This window comes from Phacochoerus africanus, chromosome 1 (genome assembly GCF_016906955.1).
Source record: "Phacochoerus africanus isolate WHEZ1 chromosome 1, ROS_Pafr_v1, whole genome shotgun sequence".
Classification (NCBI taxonomy): domain Eukaryota; kingdom Metazoa; phylum Chordata; class Mammalia; order Artiodactyla; family Suidae; genus Phacochoerus; species Phacochoerus africanus.
Window position 1 is genome coordinate 108,239,104 of NC_062544.1, and position 19,532 is coordinate 108,258,635.

At 41.8% G+C, this 19,532-nt stretch overlaps 1 protein-coding gene across 3 annotated transcripts in view; it reads left to right on the top strand.

The window, feature by feature from the left end:
* LOC125122766 (zinc finger protein 660) overlaps window positions 1–14,237 on the top strand; it is a 29,778-nt gene extending 15,541 nt beyond the window's left edge. The window contains exons 1-4 of one of the 3 annotated variants that reach the window (XM_047771529.1): window positions 4,606–4,649; window positions 5,995–6,121; window positions 7,239–7,360; window positions 12,946–14,237. In XM_047771529.1, coding sequence (XP_047627485.1) covers window positions 13,123–14,103 — 981 coding nt within the window. In that variant the 5' untranslated portion in view covers window positions 4,606–4,649; window positions 5,995–6,121; window positions 7,239–7,360; window positions 12,946–13,122 and the 3' untranslated portion in view covers window positions 14,104–14,237. Of the gene's footprint in view, window positions 1–4,605; window positions 4,650–5,994; window positions 6,122–7,238; window positions 7,361–12,945 lie in introns of those variants that run through there. The other 2 variants (XM_047771539.1, XM_047771549.1) reach the window with 2 other exon arrangements.
* The last annotated feature ends 5,295 nt before the right edge of the window (window positions 14,238–19,532 follow it).

A 19,532-nucleotide genomic window follows, 5' to 3' on the forward strand; every position in this document is an offset into this window, starting at 1 on the left:
GGAATTCCTATCTCATTTCTTAGTTATGCATTCCATCATAATGTATGCTTCTCAAGGACTGCTATTTCCCTATTGTTATTCCACTTCCTCCATTTTACCATTTATATAAAGTCATTCTCCGGGAGACTAATTCATTCTTTCTCTTGGCTCTGGCTATTATATTTTTATTTTTTATGTAATTTTTTGGGGGGTGGTTTTTCTTGGGCCACATCCGTGTCATGAAGTTCCTGGGCCACAGATCGAACCTGTGCCATAGCAGTGACGATGTGCCAGATCCTTAACCTGCTGAGCCACAAGGGAACTCAATTCATCTATTTAAATATCTAATGTAGTCTCTCATCACTTATCTTCCCGATCTAGAAAATCTTTTTCCTTTTCTTTTGCTAATCATCTCTCTGAAACTTCCAGATCCACCTCACCTTGAAGACCTTCTTCAAATGCTTCGTTCCGATTCGCCTTTTATTTATTTCACCTCAGTGCTTTGAGTTAGCTGGTACTACAATGTGCAGCCATTGTTAAATTGCTCTCAATTTAATGAACATGTATATATGATCATGCCAACTTATTGTAGGCTTTTTGAAGTTGGGCATAGTATCTGTTTAATTTAGTATATAGATAATTTTCATATGCTAGTTGTTTAATAAACACCTTTTAAAGACTTATCTAATTGAACCATCCTTGAATTGGACACAGTCTCCCCCCACCTGCTCCCACCAGACCAGAAGCATCTGAAGCTGGAAATAGCATCATCTCATCATAGGATATTATATACAAAGCCCTCACTGATATTTCTACATGTACTTCTGAATCAGTACTTCCGTGTTGGTTTCTGATAAATTTTCTCTTGGGTTTAGGAAGTTTCCTTCTATTCCTTTTTTTTAGAAGAAGTAATATAGTATAGTAGTTAGAGATTTTTGTGCCTGGTACTCTAGGTTGAAATTCTTACCCTTCTACTTCCTTAGGTGTGTGATCTTGGGTACATCATTTAGTTTTCCTGTGTCTAGTTCTATATGTAAAATGCATCTACCTCAGGGTTGTGAGGGTAAAAGTAATTCATAAGGATAACGTACTTAAAACAATGCACATACTATACCCTATAGCAATTATTTTTGTTTTATATTTTGAGTTTTTATTGATGGTTTTTAAGTTCTATGTTGTTTTTGTTGTATATATTAGTGTAATTTTATGGGTCATGTCCTTTATTCTTTTATCAATTGGGAGAGGGGAGCAAGTTTCTAAATAATTGAAATTTCCTTGCACTCCTGGAATAAAATCAATTTGTTCATGGTGATTTTTATTTATTTATTTAATTTTTTTGCCACACATGTGTCAGGAGGAAGTTCCCTGGCCAGTGATCAAACTGGCACCACAGTAGTGACCCAAGCCACCATAGTAACAATGCTGGATCCTTAACCCACTAGGCCACCAAGGAGCTCCATGATTTTTTTTTTTAAGTGCAGAACTAGGAGTTCCAGTTGTAGAGCAGTAGAAATAAATCCAACTAATAACCGTGAGGTTGCGGGTTTAATCCCTGGCCTCACTCAGTGGGTTAAGCATCCAGCATTGCTGTGAGCTGTGGTATAGATGTGGCTTGGATCTTGTGTTGCTGTGGCTGTTGTGTAGGCCAGCAGCTGTAGCTCTGATTCAGCCTCTATCCTGGGAACCTCCATATGCCATGGTTGCAGCCCTAAAAAGCAAAAAGCAAAAAAAACAAAAAAAAACAAACTAGATTAAATTTCCTAATAAGGTTTTTGCCTGCTTTGCAAAGTGTATTTGGAGAGGTTTTTTTTTTTCTTTTATTACTCTGGAAAAGTTTGAATAATGTGGGAATTATTTAAAGAGTAAAAATTACTGGGCCTGATCCATTTTGAAGGGCAGAGGGAATTGAGAGGGATGAATCTTTAGCAACATTTTTATTTATTCAATCATTACCCTTTTTAAGTTTCTACCTCTAAATTTTGTTAATATATATCTGTAAATCATCTTTCCTATTGGACTGTCAAAGAGTGGCATAGAAAAAAAAAAAAAAGGAAAAGAAAAAGAAATTGGAGTTCCCGTCGTGGCGCAGTGGTTAACGAATCTGACTAGGAACCATGAGGTTTCTGGTTTGATCCCTGCCCTTGCTCAGTGGGTTAACGATCCGGCGTTGCTCTGAGCTGTGGTGTAGGTTGCAGATGCGGCTCAGATCCCGCGTTGCTGTGGCTCTGGCATAGGCCGGTGGCTACAGTTCCAATTCGACCCCTAGCCTGGGAACCTCCATATGCCGCGGGAGCGGCCCAAGAAATAGCAAAAAGACAAAAAAAAAAGTGGCGTAAAGTTGCATCTAGTATCCTATTAAGTTCTTGATTACTCTCTTGTGTATGTGTTTAGAGTTCTCATTTCAGCCAAATGTTTTAAATTTCAGTTTCCTTTCAGTTTTTCTTTCATTATTGCCAAGATTAATTTATTTTGTTATTCTTTGGAACTCTGTTTTTTTGGGGGAAAATATATATACATATATAAGTTTGTTTTTCTTTTTAGAGCCGCACCCATGGCATATGGAAATTTCTGGGCTAGGAGTGGAATTGGAGCTGCAGCCACAAAAGTACCAGATCCAAACTGCATCTGGGACTTAGGCCACAGCTTGCCGCAACTCCAGATCCTTACCCACTGATTGAGGCATTGTCACTGACACTTATGTCCGATTCTTAACCCCTGAGTCACAACAGGAACTCTGAGTATCCTTTTTTCATATGTCCTTTTACTGCCTTAAGTTTCTGAGGCTGTTCATTCGCCCCATATTTCACTTTTTTTTTTTCCTCATTAACCAATCATGAGGGCTTTCCAGTACTGATGTTTGCCCCCAATATAGGGAAAGTGGGTTTTCCTCAAATCATTTTATAGTCCAGCTAATTGCATGCTGTTTTGGAGTGTATTTATTTATTTATTTATTTTGCCACACCTACAGCATGTGGAAGTTCATGGGCCACAGTTTGAACACATACCATAGCTGTAACCAGAGCCAAAGCAGTGACAACACTGGATCCTTAACATGCTGAGACACCAGGAACCTCCATATTTCTTGTTTGACATCCACATGGGTTGTAATCTGTTTTTAGATTTTGGAGTGAGAGAAAGCATTAATCTAGAGTTTCTATAATTTTGTACACATTTTTGAATAATTGCATGCTATATCCCCTCACTGAGACTTTCTATGCTGCTCCCTAGCGGAGGAGGGGATAGAACAATGCAATTACACCATAGCTGTAGCAACCCTGGCAAGTCATGGAACATGATCTGATTTCAGAAAAAGGCCGCTAGTGAAACTTTTAGTCAGTATTCAGGCTGCCTCAGCGATGGGCATATAATGATGACTTGTATTTTCATGTACAGTTTATGTCAGAATGATTAAGGAGTGAGAGCAAGAAATTAGAATTTATAGAAGCAGAAACAGGCTTCTTGGCTCCTTTCTTATCTGATAGCTAATCTTTGAACATGTGGCGGGGGGAAAAAGTAAGATCATGTCAATTCTCAGTCCCAAAATCTTCTGGTGTTATTTAGGACACACTCAAAGCCCTTATGACCCCAAATGTGTGCCCTCTCCCTCCTGATTTGTGGCCTTTGCTTCCTGATATTGTACCTATCAAGAATTTGTTTGATTTTTTAAAATAAATTAGGAGCTCTGTCACACTGCTTACTGATAATTCTTTACCTGCATTGTGGACTCATGAATGGTGAAGAAGCTATGACTACAACTAAAAGCTTTTCCACACTATTCCACCAGGTAGCCACATGCCTCAATTGCTCATTTCCTATTTCTGCCTTGCCTGCCATCTATAAAGTAGTCTCACCACCACCTACCCACTTCTCTCTGTGTCCTTACTACTTCATTCTATATATTTAGTTATCCATAGTCTCCTGTGACTTAAAGGTAAACTTCATGGGGCAGCAAGTTCAGTTTCTTCACTGTTGTATCTGCAGAGCCTAGAACAATTTCAACACGTCTTCCTTCTCGCCTTCCTGCCTCTATCTCTCCCTCCTTCCCTTACATCCTTCCTTCGACCTATGCTGCAGCTTCAGCAACGCTGGACCTGGATCCTACTGCACCTGCAGAGGATCCAACCAGTTCCTCCGCAGCGACCAGAGCAGCTGCACTCGGATTCTTAACCCACTGCCCAACAGCAGGAACTCCCTTAACATGTATTTTTACACGTTACTGATAAATGGTAGCCGATCCTGGCTTTGAGGCTGAAAGGCGCGGGGTGTGTGGGAAATGACTTAGCCGCTGAGCGGACAGACCCAGTGAGGTCTCAATTCCAGGAAGGCAGGCTGACCACGCAGTTTATAGGTCCCTTTTCCTTTCCTAATGCAATTCCTTCCCCAGGCTCCACTCTTTCTAGGCTTTTTGCTTTTTGGCTGAGCTCTCCAGGCCCTTTCGCCCTCCCAGCCAATGGTAGGTCAAAACTGGTCGGGAGGCGGAGCCAGAGCACCCGGGATCCCAAGCTGGTTCCCGAGGGAAGGAGAGGATGCCTGCCTCCGGGGCATAGAGATGCCAAAACCTCCCCATGCCTAGAAGGACCAGAGGGTTAGGGTGAGAGTTAGTGGGAGTCAGTGACGTAGTTCCTTCTCCGCTTTGTTCCAAGATGTGGGTCGGGCGCTTTCGGTGAGGGGTATGTGGTGGCCTGGCGTGGGGGTTTGGGCCGGTTTGGGGAGCGGGTGGGCACACAGGCCGGGGACCAGGCTCCTTCGCCGCTGCGCGTTGCAGAGATGAGGGCGCGGCGGCTCAAGGGGTCGTGGTGGGCACCTAGATTGGCGCAGCCCCTTTGTCTTGTGTCTGGTCTCCTACTCGGCGTAGCAGCTCACTCGACCCCAGCTGACAGTGGTGACAGAACTGTATCGTCCCCGACAGAAAAGTATCTAGCCCTGGGGCCTCCCTGGCAAAAGCGATCCAAGTGCCCCCTCCCCGACCCCCAGGCTTTCAAAGGGTTTCACAATACTAAATATTTGGTTCAGATCACTAATCCAAATCCCTGCTGTGTTCCCAGTGAAGAAACCAGAGGAGGGCAGAATCTTGCCCAAGGTTACTCATTCATTCATTCAACAAATACTTAGCACCAACTAGTAGTGTATTGGATCCTGGGATTAGAGTTGTGTACTAGACAGAGTTATATTCTGGCAGGGAAGAAATGGGACACGTTTGAAGTGTTAGAAACAGAATCTGGATGTCTGAAGGGGGAAAGACAAAACTGATTTTGAGGCCTAGTGATCTGGCGAGATGGGTAATCATTTTTAAAATTTTGTCCTTCTAGCATCCCTGTAATGCCTTATTTCTTTTTTCTTTTTTGTCTTTTTGCCTTTTTTAGGGCCGCTCCCAAGGCATATGGAGGTTCCCAGGCTAGGGGTCTAATCAGAGCTGCTACGCCAGAGCCACAGCAACAACAGATCCAAGCCTGTGTCTGCGACTTACACCATAGCTCACGGCAACGCCAGATCCTTAACCCACTGAGCAAGGCCAGGGATCGAACCCGCAACCTCATGGTTACTAGTTGGGTTCGTTAACCACTGAGCCATGACAGGAACTCGGTGTAATGCCTTATTTCTTCCTGTATTTAAAGACATTTGACTCAGCAAATTTTGCCTCTCATCCCTTTTCTGCAAACTCTTGCTGGAAAGCTGGATTGCAAAGAACTTCTCAGGTGGAATGCATTTTGCAGTTAGAGGAGAATATGGAGACTCAGGTTTCAACAGAACAGGTGAAAAGGAGTGACTGGTGTGAGGGAATGAGGATTTCCACCAGACTCAGAAGGCTTATCGCTCACTAGCCATACAACCTTCATCAAGTCATTCAATCTCTGGGAGCTTCACTTCCTCATCTTTAAAATGGTAATGATATCCTCACCACTCACAGTTTGGTAGGAAGGGAAGTGACCCAACAAGGGGACACTGCCTTGAGTGTCTACTTGGAGTTGAGCTCTCAGAGAAGTCAGTCATTTATGTGTGCTTACTGTGATTCAGGACCCCACTAGGAACTTCTTTACTAAACCCAAGGAAGAGATGAGGCAAGATCTGTGCTGGGCAGATCCCTTGGAGTGAGGCTGCTGTGCACAGGCATGAGAGTGAGCCATTCCCTTCCCTTTGGCAGGTGAGACCTTTACTGTGAAATTAGTCTGGGCACGGGAATCCTGCCTGCTAGAGAATCTGGGAACCAGGGCTGAAAGGGGGCATTTCTGGAGAGAAACAGGGAAGTGGGAGGAGGGTCTCTGGACCTTGAGGAGTAGAATTTTGGGATGGGAGGAAGGGTGATGTAGTGGAATTCAAACTGGGGCATCAGGAGACTTAAGACTTGAGACAGTTCTCTAAATTTCGGTTTCCCAATCTCAAAATTTTTATATTAAACTAGGTGGTCTGGGAGGTTTCTCCTAACTATGACATTCTGAGAATCTCTGAACAGTTAGACCAGGTCAGTCTCTTAGGGAATTTAGGCCCCTGATGGCCCTGTTGGGACAGAACTTCCAAGAATGTCAGTACTGTCATGCTGTTCAGACAACATGAAGCACCAAAGGATGAACAAGTGGAGGAGGGATGGAGATGGGCATCCCTACACCCAGATAGAATTAATAGAATCCTGAACTCTAACAATTCTCATCAAACCTTTATTGAGCCTTCTGTGCTAGGTACTGTGTGGGATCCACACACAAATGTCATGGGCCCTGTTCTCTGGGGGCTTAGAGCTCCCAGAGTGTACACATGAGGAAGAGTGACACAGACATGCACAAGGAATTATAGGATGAGGCAAATACTACATTTTGTATTACAGATTTGTGGTATTTTTTCTTTTTATGGCCGCACCTGTGGCATATGGAAGTTCCTGGGCTGGAGGTCAAATCAGAGCTGCAGTTGCCAACCTACACCACAGTCATGGTAATACCAGATCTGAGCTGCACCTGTGACCTATGCTGCAGCTTGTGGCAACGCCGTGTCCTTTACCTCCTGAGTGAGGCCAGGGATCATACCTGCATCCTCACGGACACTATGTCGGGTTCTTAACCCATTGAGCGATAGCAGGAAGTCCCTTGTTTTTTTTAAGTACAGGAATTTTTATATGATCAAATCTATAAACTTTTCTTTTATGGTGTCAGCCTTTGTTTAATGCTTAATACCTAGGCCTTTCTCTCCCTGAGCTCAAGATAATTTCTTTTAGTTTTTTCCCTTTAAAATTTTATATTTCACTCACCTCTTTCTCTGGAATTTATTTTCAGATATTGCCTCTTATTCATCACTCCACTGCAGCTAATCAGTAACCAAGGACCATGTTACCAGTGTTCAGAGGGACCTGAATAGATTGGTGATGCTGGTGGATTAAGGAATACAACCTCCATAGGTAAAACTCCTCCCTCTCCCTTCCCCCACTCTGCCCTTTGTAGGTTCCCTCAGAGCCTGAAATGAATGGTGCCCCTAAGATCAGTGTATTCACCCATCAGTCTCACAGATGTGTGGGTCAAAGATCTGTGGGCCTCAATGGTCCTCATCCATTTACTGATTGTCTGAGATTGTCCTTTTGTGCTCAGTTGCCTGGATATCCCTAGTGACCTGCTGTCTTTATGGCCTCATCTGTTCTTCTTCCTACTTTAGCCAAGACCCACCTCCCTACTGCCTGGGAATTCTTTAGAACTGCTGAGGCAATTTCCCATCCAGTCAGGCAGAGGGCAAATATGTGTTTTTGTTTTTTGGGTTTTTTTGTCCTTTTTAGGTCCGCATTTGCAGCATATGGAAGTTCCCATGCTAGGGGTCGAATCAGAGCTAAGCTGCCAGCTTACGCCACAGCCACAGAAATGCAGAATCCAAGACATGTCTGCCACCTACACCACACCTCACAGCAAGGCTGGATCCTTAACCCACTGAGCAAGGCCAGGGATCGAACTCATTCTGGTGGATACTAGTTGGATTCTTAACCCACTAAGCCAGAACGAGAACTTGGATTCTTTCTTTTTTTATTTCCCTCAGTTTATTCCTCATGGGATACCCATGCTGCCTCTCTCCTTTGTTTTCCACTTCATGAAGCTGAGAGAAACATGAATGTGCTGGCGGTGATGGGAAGTCTGGGACTAAGGGAAATGAATGGTAATGCTTGAAAAAATGATATTCTTGACATGTAAGAATGAGAAGCAAAGTAACAAAAGAGGATAGAAAGGTAGAAAAAAAATATAGAGTTGGGAAAGAAAATTTTTTTTCACTTTTTTATTACTCAAATGAATTTATCACATCTGTAATTACATAATGATCATAACAATCCAGTTTCACAGGATTTCCATCCCATAACCCAAGCACATCCCCCCACGCCCCAAACTGTCTCCTCCGGAGACCATAAGTTTTTCAATGTCTGTGAGTCAGCATCTGTTCTGCAAAGGAGTTCAGTCTGTCCTTTTTTCAGATTCCACATGTCAGTGAAAGCATTTGATGTTGGTATCTCATTGTATAGCTGACTTCACTTAGCATGATAATTTCTCAGTCCATCCATGTTGCTAAAAATGCTGGTATATCCTTCATTTTAATGGCTGAGTAATATTCCATTGTGTATATGTACCACATCTTCTTAATCCACTCCTCTGTCGATGGACATTTAGGTTGTTTCCATGTCTTGGCTATTGAAAATATTGCTGCAATGAACATCAGAGTACATGTGTCTTTGCGAGTTGTGGTTTTCTCTGGATAGATGCCCAGGGGGAAAGAAAATTAAGTGTAGATTTTATTCTTCTGTTTAGAACCTGTTTCCTATTGACCATCAAATTTTATCCATATTTTCACTCCATAATTTCAACATTCTGGCTGGTATCACTTCAGGCAACTTGATTATTTTTTTCCTCCCTTTGTCTATACAACAACTAAAAAAAATTTTGAGTGCTTTCTATGTACCAAGAACTGTGCTAGGTGTTACGAACATAATGACTAACAAAATGAGCAAAAATCCCTGCCCTCATGAAGCTGTGTGATAGTTTGATCACTTATTTCTGAGTACACCAGCCCTGTGCCAACTTCCTTTTGAGAAAACAGTTCTTGCTTATCCTAGGCTTCAGGCCAAAGTTCTGCCTTTTTTTTTTTTTTTTTTTTTTTTGCTTTTTAGGGCCACACTTGTGGCATATGCAGGTTCCCAGGCTAGGGGTCGAATCAGAGCTACAGCTGTGGGCCTACACCACAGCCACAGCAACATCAGATCAGAGCTGCATCTGCAACCTACACCACACCTCATGGCAATGCCGGATCCTTAACCCACTGAGTGAGGCCAGGGATCAAACCCGGAACATCATGGTCCCTAGTTGGATTTGTTTCCACTGCACCACAATGGGAGATGGGAACTCTCCAAAATTCTGCCTTTTTAAATCACCTTTCCCCAGGCATCCCAAGTCCCAAAATCACTCCCTCCCCAGCCCCCTTCGTCCCCTAATTGGGTACTTTGTAAATTTGTAATTTGCTCTCTTACTATTTTCCCATTTAGTCCATTATAAGTTCCTTAAAGGTAGGTGTGATACTTCATGCTTGTATTAATCTGCTTGGACTGCCGTAACAAAATACCATATACTGGGTAGCTTAAACAATAGACATTTATTTTCTCACAGTTCTGGAGGCTGGAAGTCCAAGATCAAGGTGACTGGCTGATTGATTTTCTGAAGGGGAAGTTATTCCTGGCTTCTTGTTGGCTACCTTGTTGCTGTGTGCTCACATGGCTTCTTGGTTTGTATGTATAGTGAGAAGGGCACAAAATTGCAAGAGAAAGTGAGCTCTCTTATTTATCGTCTTATAAACACTGGAGTTCCCACGGTGGCACAATTCTGCAGCACTGTGAAGCAGGTTCAATCCCTGGCCCGGAACACTGGGTCAAGGATCTGGTGTTGTCACATCTGTGTAGGTTGCACCTGTGGCTCAGATCTGATCCCTAACGCAGGAACTCCATATGCTTCAGACGGCCAAAAAAAGACACACTGATCCTATTGGATCTGCCTCCCCTCCCTTTATAACCTCATTTAACCTTAAATACCTCCCTGTAAGTCACATTCTTAGTGGGGGTTTGTGGTTCAACACATGGATTTTAGTGGGACTTATTCAGTGTATAACAGTGCTTTTTTTTTTCACTCAATATTAGTATTCATTGCTTTGTAACAGAGTCATATAAATACCTGGCTATTAATATTTTTCCTGGATACCTCTTTCTCGAAGCCTGCAAGACTGATCTTTTCTGTAATAGCCCTTAAGGATAGAATAGTTACTGCACTGCGACGCATAGCATTAGCCATACCTAGAAATGAAATATCCAGGGGCTGGCCTCAAGGCACTGTGTCATTCTGAATCTAATAAAATGCTCTGTTCTAATTTATGGAAGTCTGTCTCTCTGAAGTCATTTCCCAACTTTTCGTAAGTAATATATGTGTGTATATATATATATATATATATATATATATATATATATTTTGTCTTTTTGCCTTTTCTAGGGCTGCTCCTGCGGCATATGGAGGTTCCCAGGCTAGGGGTCCAATCGAGGCTATAGCCACCGGCCTACGCCAGAGCCACAGCAATGCAGGATCCGAGCCGCATCTGCAACCTACACCACAGCTCACGGCAACGCCGGATCCTTAACCCACTGAGCAAGGCCAGGGATCGAACCCGCAACCTCATGGCTCCTAGTCAGATTCGTTAACCACTGTGCCACGGCGGGAACTCCAGTAATATTGTTAAAAGAAGAATTTTTTTTTTGTCTTTTTTGCTATTTCTTGGGCCGCTCCCGAGGCATATGGAGGTTCCCAGGCTAGGGGTCTAATCGGAGCTGTGGCCGCCAGCCTACGCCAGAGCCACAGCAACGCAGGATCTGAGCCGCGTCTGCAACCTACACCACAGTTCACGGCAACGCCGGATCGTTAACCCACTGAGCAAGGGCAGGGACCGAACTCGCAACCTCATGGTTCCTAGTCGGATTCGTTAACCACTGCGCCACGACGGGAACTCCCAAAAGAAGAATTTTAAAATAAGTTGGCAGAAGACAATTTGCCGGCAAAATGGGAGACCTTCATAACAGTTAATATACAAAATTATTCACCTAGACATCCAACAGTTTATACCACATATCATATTTTTACTTATTTGCAACAGTGCTTTTTTAAAATTTCCCTTTGTGGCATTCCTGCTATGGTGCATCAGGTTAAGGATCCAGCACTGTCACTGAAGCTGCTGGGGTCACTGCTGTGGTGCAGGTTTGATCCCTGGCCCAGGAATTTCCACATACCATGAGCGTGGCCAAAAAATAAAATAAAAATTTCCCTTCTAGAGACCCAGAACAGAGATAGGTACAGGATACAGTGCTCAATAATTACTAGTTTAAGAAATATATTAAGAAAAGAGAAAGTTTCAGAGAAGATTGAAAAATGGAACATAAGCTGAGAAAGAACCATCAGCTTTCTCAAAGCCCTGTGGGTGGCTTCACTTGCTGCCCTACTCTGCTTCGCAACCCCCTGGTTTCTCAGAGTCTCCCTGGCCTCCTAACTCCTATTGTATTAGGAGGGTAGCAGCAGCTGGAAGTGAGTGTGCTCAGGCTTCTGCCAAGAATCTCTCCTCCCCCATCTTTTTCTTTTGGGTGTGAGTCTGCATACAAGTGCCTGTGTATCACATCATCAGCACCCACATTTCCGAGGTGTGAATTCCAACCTGCACAGTTCTCTTCCTGCTGGCTTTGAATACTTACCACTGGATATGGCCCTCCTTCAGAGAGACTCAGTTTATCAGAAAGCTATGTGATAATGAAATCTTGTCAAACTTCTTTGAAAAGCAGTAGCCAGTATTACAAAACAGTGTCACTCCTTCTGACCCAATAACTCACTTGTGGAACTTTTATCCTAGGACTATATATCAAGGAGAAGAAAACTTTATAGAGTAATTATAATAGCATTATTGGTAGCAGATAAACCTCAGGAATAACAGATATGTCTAGCACTAGCAAAATTGTAGGTAAACTGCAGTGAGTTTACTTGGTGGTCTATTGTGTAGCCAGAAAATGATCATATGAAGAGTTAATAGCAATATGGAAAAATACTTATAAAAATTAAGTAGAAGAAGTAGAATGCAAAATTAAATTTAGTGTGTATTGATAACTATATGACTATGAATATGGATGTCTGAAAAGGAACATAGTAAAAGCAAAACTGGTCATGTATTAATACCATGGAGTAATCTTTCAGTTTTCTTTTATAACCCAATCTCATCTAGATTTGAAGTCTAGGTTTATCTATACATCTAGAGTTTCACACTAAACCTGTTGGGAAACTCCTACTTGGTCCTGACATTGGTTTCATGTATCAACTCCTCTCAGTTGTGCTGCCCCCTGCTCTCACCCTCTTGCCGTCTTTATTTACTTATTTATTTTTGGCCACATCCGTGGCATGTGGAAATTCCCAGGCCAGGGCTTGAACCCACACCACAGGAGCAACCCAAGCCGCTGCAGTGATAATGCTGGATCCTTAAACCACTGGGCTACAAAGGAACTCCTGCCATCTTTAGATGTGCCATCTTACCATCGTGCCATGCAAAGGCCTGTCAGAGTTTCCCCTGCCGGACTTTAACTAATGCTGTTCACCAGTTCAACCTCTCGGGTTCACCCAGTAGACTCTGCTTGGTGAAAAGCAGACAGACTGAACTTAACACATGTGGCTGCATCCAGCTACAGACCAGCCCCTACAGAGTGGGCTATGATGTGACTAAGCTCCATTATTGGAAGAATTCTGTTTCTTCCACCACAATAGAATTTATGAATAGGGATGTAAACCAGGGCCTACTATCTATACTAGGGCAAAAAATGAAATATTAATCATACCCTAATACAGAATCCCTGTGGTCTACTACATCTTGTGCAATTATCCTTGGGTAATCCTCTTTCTTCTAGTATAAAGAACAGGTGACATGTGCACTCTCTGTTTCTTGTGTCAGATCATGAAGCTGGGACTGAAGAAGTGTTGATTCCAAAATTGCATTCCTGAAAAATCAGAATCTCATACATTCAAGAGACCTCCACAGAGATGTTGCCAAGGAAGTCAAAATTTAGAAAGCACCTCTGAAGAGAAAGAGAAGACTCAAGGGGCTGAGGGATGCTCCAAGCAAGAGAAAATGAGGAGAAAGACAAAGAATTTTAAACCAAAGACAGTAAAAGACAATAAGACACTCATAGAAGTGAGTGACCAAGAATCTGAAAAAGATGACCCTACAATAAATGAGAGAATTCAGGCTGAAAAGAGACAGTATGTGTGTACTGAATGTGGGAAAGCTTTTAGTCAGAGTGCAAATCTCACAGTACATGAACGAATCCACACAGGAGAGAAACCTTATAAGTGTAAAGAATGTGGAAAGGCCTTCAGTCATAGCTCTAACCTTGTTGTTCACCGGAGAATCCACACCGGACTGAAGCCGTACACATGCAGCGAATGTGGGAAATCTTTCAGCGGTAAGTCACACCTCATTCGGCACCAAGGAATCCACAGTGGGGAAAAAACTTATGAATGTAAGGAGTGTGGGAAAGCCTTTAGTCGAAGTTCTGGTCTTATTTCCCATCACAGAGTTCACACTGGCGAGAAGCCCTACACTTGTATCGAGTGTGGGAAAGCCTTTAGCCGTAGTTCAAACCTTACTCAACATCAGAGAATGCACAAAGGAAAAAAAGTTTACAAGTGCAAGGAGTGTGGGAAAACATGTATTTCTAATACAAAGATTATGGACCATCAGAGAATTCACACTGGGGAGAAGCCTTATGAATGTGATGAGTGTGGGAAAGCTTTCATCTTAAAGAAGACCCTTAATGAACATCAGCGACTTCACCGTAGAGAGAAACCTTACAAATGTAAAGAGTGTGGGAAAGCATTCACTTCTAATCGTAATCTTATTGATCATCAGAGAGTTCACACTGGAGAGAAACCCTATAAATGTAACGAATGTGGAAAAACCTTCAGGCAGACTTCTCAAGTTATTCTACATTTGAGAACCCACACGAAGGAGAAACCCTATAAGTGTAATGAGTGTGCAAAAGCTTATCGTTATAGCTCACAGCTTATTCAACACCAGAGAAAACATAGCGAGGAGAAAGAAACATCATAAATGACATATATTGTTGGAGGTAATGCTTCAGTATCATCAATGTTAATTCTCTAGGAATTCATATGGGAAAAGTAATCAGAAGTAAACAAAGATTAACAAGCAATATTTTTGACAGCATCAACTATAACTGAAGGAAGAAAACAATTTTCAACATTACAGAGTTTAAATGAGTGATCTACTTAGATGATGGTTTTGCACCTGCTGTAAACATTTTTATAGACTATTTAAAATACAGAGGGAAATTATTTGGATAAAATGAAAGATAAATTTAAAAAATAGTGGAAGGTGACCCAAATTTTTTTTAAAAATTATGCAAAGGAAAAAATAGAAATGAAAAAATACCAAATCAAAATGTTAGCAGTGATTATCTCTGGGTGACCGGATTATAGGTAATTTCTATTTTCTCCTTTATACTTTTCTATGCTTTTTAGATTTTCTACAATGATATTGTACTACTTTTATATTCAGAGAAAAGTGGAGTATATTTTAAATGCAAAGAGTACATGTTCATTTTCACTCACTGTTATGAAAGGTGCATAGAACATAGGCTTTAAAGTCTTGTGATTGTACCCTAACACTGGCACTTAGTAGCAGTGAGAACATAAGTAAGTCACTTCATTTTAGAGCCTGTTTCCTGGGTTGCTTAAAAACCAATTGTTGGGCTTTAGCAGGTTTTTAAATTAATTAATTAATTAAATTTTTTAGGGCCACATCCCTGGCATTTGGAGGTTCCCAGGCTAGGGATCTAATAGGAGCTACAGCTGCTGGCCTGTGCCACAGCCACAGCAATGTGGGATCCAAGCCACGTGTGCAACCCACAGCATGGCTCATGGCAACACCAGATCCTTAACCTACTGATCGAGGTCAGGGATCGAACCCTCAACATCATGGTTCCTAGTTGGATTTGTTTCTGCTGCGCCATGATGGGAACTCCAGGCTTTTGCAATTTTTAAGATAAACTGAGTTTACAGTTGTCAACAAATGTCGACAATCACTGTTAGTTTAAAAGAAAAAAAGCAAAAATTTGCTACATCCTCTCCTGCCATTATAGTAGGACCTATAGATAATAAAGAACCATTTGGGATCCATCTTTCAATATATGTCTACAAAACCAGAAAAACATGACCCCTTATGAAATCAAAACAATTGCAGTTTCATAATCTTTAAAGAGACAGTCAGCATAACCTAAAACAAGGGGGAAGATTCTGCCTTCACATGTCATATAGAGTTTAGTAGCTCTTTTAAAAGAACAGACTTCTGGGTCAGAGACATGCTCTGATCTCAGATCTGCTATGTACTACCTTGTCAATTTTGGACAAGTCCCTTAACTGCTCTGAGCTGTAGATTTATCTGTAAAATGGGAACAACTACCTAGCTCACAGAGTTTTTGTAAGGATAAAATGAGATAATGCATGTAAATGTGTGACAAACCTTTCTTTATGTCCAGCGCTCTGAGAAGGTCTTAATCCATTTTCTTTCTTCTCCTTTTTTTTTTTTTCCTTTTTAGGGTCACATCCATGGCGTGTGGAAGTTCGCAGGCTAGGGGTCCAATCAGCTGCAGCTGCTGGCCTATGCCACAGCCAAAGCAACACAGAATCCAAGCCATGTCTTCGACCTACGCCACAGCTCACAGCAACAGCAGATCCTTGACCCGCTGAGCAAGGCCAGGCAGGGATCAAACCCTTGTCCTCATGGATACTAGCTGGTTTCATTTCTGCTGCACCACAGTGGGAACTCCCTTAATCCATTTTCAACCAATATTTTAAACATTTAAGACAGTTCAGAATCTTTCTAGGTACCCTTAGAATTACACTTTTCTTTTTTTCTTTTTCTCTTTTTTTGGGGGCAGGAGGGGCTGTCACCTATTGCATGTTTAACTTCCTGGACTAGGGATTGAACTCATGCTGCAGTTGTGGCTGATGCCACAGCTTGGACAATGCTAGATCCCTAACCCCTGGGCCACGAGGGAACTTAACAGAATTTCTCCATTTTTACTAACTGAGCCATTCCTCTTTCTTTGTATACAGTGAATGCTTAAGCCTAGTGCCATTTGGTTTGTTGTTGTTGTTGTTGTTGTTTTTGGCTATGCCTCTGGCATGCACATGTTCCCAGGCCAGGGAGAAACCTGTACCACAGCTGTGACCAGAGTCACAGAAGTGATAGGCCAAATCCTAACCTGCTGACCAGTGAGGGAACTCCACCAAGTCTGTGCTTTTTTTTTTTTTTTTTTTGCTTCCTTGTCTTTTTAGGGTTGCATCTGCAGCATATGGAAGTTCCCAGGCTAGGGGTTCAATTGGGGCTGTGGCCACTGGCCCATGCCAGAGCCACAGCAACACGGGATACAAGCCACATCTGCAACCCACACCACAGCTCATGGCAACGCCAGATCCTTAACCCACTGAGCAAGGCCAGGGATCGAACCCGCATCCTCATGGATTCTAATCAGGTTCATTAACCGCTGAGCCATGATGGGAACTCCCCATGCTTTTTTTTTTTATACCAAAGTGTCTCTTCTTACCATAAGGGTTCTATGGGAGTGGGAGACCAGTTGGGATTCTCTTGAGTAGCCACTTCTGTGAAAGGTGATTGATTATATCTGGACAATTTTTTGATCATGGTTTCATAAGGAAGAGACTTCTCAGCCTCTCTGAGTTAGATTTATGTCCTATCTCTGTAATTTAGTTTTCGAGATTATGTATTTCTTCCTTGCTATTACTAGGAAGAAAGAAGTGGAATGTGTGAAGGTATATTAGTGTGAAAATGGATTGTTTGGTTTTGTTCTATTTTGATAGGATAATGGCTTACATATAATTTTGTGATATACTAGTCCCTCTTTGCATAGTTATTCAAAGCAAGATTTGGAGGCTCTTGAACAGATTTGCTGTGTTCAAGGAGTAAGACTTATATCACTGGGCACCCTTGGGTCAGCACTTCGCCAAGAGTCTGAGTAGACATAAGGGAAAGAACAGAGCTGCAGCAATAACGGCACGTCCATGGTTCTTTCCCTTATCACATATCCTTTTAAAATTCTACAAGGGGGTTCCTGTTGTGGTGAAGTGGAAACGAATCCAACTAGGAACGATGAGGTCACGAGTTCAATCCCTGGCCTCTCTCAGTGGGTTAAGGATCTGGCGTTGCTGTGAGCTGTGGTATAGGTCACAGACTCTTGGCTTGGATCCACATTGCTGTGGCTGTGGTGTAGGCCAGCAGCTACAGCTCCAATTGGACCCCTATTCTGGGAACCTCCATATGCCACAGGTGCGGCCCTAAAAAGCAAAAAAAAAAAAAAAAAAAAACTACAAGGAGGAGTTCCCATTGTGGTTCAGCAGGTTAAGAACCCAACTAGTATCCATGAGGATGTGGGTTGGATCCCTGGCCTTGCTCAGTGGGTTTAGGATCTGGCATTGCCTGGGCTGTGGTGTAGGCTGGCAGCTGCAACTCCAATTCAACCCCTAACCCAGGAACTTCCATATGCCTCAGATGCAGGCCTAAAAAGAAGAAAATAAAATTCTTCAAGGAGGTTTTGATATTCATACTTTTTGTCATGCCAGCCATTCTCACCTGCTGATTCTGTGGAAACTCCCATGACTAATGTCTCCTAGCCTTGACAAAACTTCTGTAAGAAAACAGGCAACTAGGAGCTTTCTTGTGGCACAGTGGGTTAAGGATCCACAGTGCAGCAGCTTGGGTATGGGTTCGATCTCTGGCTTAGGAACTTCCACATGCTGCGGGGTGGCCAACCCTTCCTGCCCCCCCAAACCAACTTTCTTGAAATGTGTATCACTAGATTACTGTGTGTTGCCCACCCATGTTCTTCTCATATGTTAGCTTCCTGTGCACTCACATTTATTCACTTACGTTTTTAGTATCCTAAATATCCTGAAGAATATGAAGAGTCGGTATTATGTAGAATTGCTTTTGTGTGGACTAGAAATATATACTTCCCTTTTTAGTTGTGAGAAAAATGTGAAATTAGAATCTTATTCTATGTAGCCTTGATTAAAGTGAAATATGAAAAACAAAAAAATCATGCATAGAGAGGAAAGTGTCTCCCTAGACTTAGAGATATTTTTCATTGATAGTTTATACTGTGTTAGGTCTTGTTAGAAAGTGAGAAGAAAATTGAAACTAAAAAGAGCTTTAAATAACTGAATAATTCCAGTGAATATGAATCCCCTAAGACTCTTTCATTTTAGTTCTGTATCCTGATAGATTTACTTTTTAATTTTTTTCCATTTGATATAAATAAAATAGTATGCTCATATTGTTAGATGGTTCTTAGAAACTAGACTGTCTATAGTCACACGTGATATAAAACTGGAGTCAAAAAACTTTTCTGCAGAAAATAGTTATATAATTCCTCCAATAAATATCTATTATTTACTTGTTATAACTATCACTGAATTTTTTTTCCTTTGCTTTCTTCCTTTGTTCAGAGAGGGAAGAAAACAGTTCAATTAGCTTTGCTTTAAGCAGCTGTTTTTGGAATGAAGTGATTCTAGCTTGTTTCAGATTCAAATACAACATGAAGCTCGTTATTTTTACATTCATAATTGAGTTGTCTCTTGGTAACTGCAGGGGATTGGTTCCAGGACCCCCATCCCTATGTCAAAATCAAAAGATGCTCGTCTCTTATATGAAATAGCAAACTTTTGCCTATAAACTTTGCACAAACTCCTGTATATTTTAAATTGTCTTTAGATTACTTATAATACCTAATACAATGTAAATATTATGCAAGTAGTTGTAAATACAATGTAAATGATATGTAAATAGTTGCCAGTGTGGCAAATTCCAGTTTTGCTTTTTGGAACTTTCCGGAACTTAAAAAAAATTTTTTTTAAACTGCATTTCTTTGAACACATGGATGCAGAACCTGCAGATACAGAGGGCCGACTGTACATAAACTAGAACTCTAACCACTGGAAAGTGTCCTTCTTTTATTTCCTTAGGAAACCTATATAGCCAGTTATTGTCCCATTCCTTCTCTCATCTGTGTTTCAGATGAAACCTCTATTATTATATAGGCATCATTTGGCTGTATAAAACCAGCCATGTTCCCTGAAGTCCATTTCTGCTCCAGAAGGCAGGTTGGTAAGGGGTAAAAAAGGAGATGGCAGACTTCTTTCTGGGTAATGCAGACACAGGACCTGACTAGTTCCAACTCGTTCCACTGACCATTTCAAATTCACATGGTACAATTTGACTTATGTGAAGATATATATAGATTTCCCTGTGCTATACAGTAAGATCTTGTCTTTTATCCATTCAATATATGTTTTCATCTGCTAATCCCAAACTCCCAATCCATCCCTCTTCCACCCCCAAAAGACCGGCTGCAACCAGATGCAACCAAGGCAGCCTTAAGAATAATCCAGTCATTGACCGTTAACTCATTATACCCTCATTTTTTTATTATTAATTTTTAA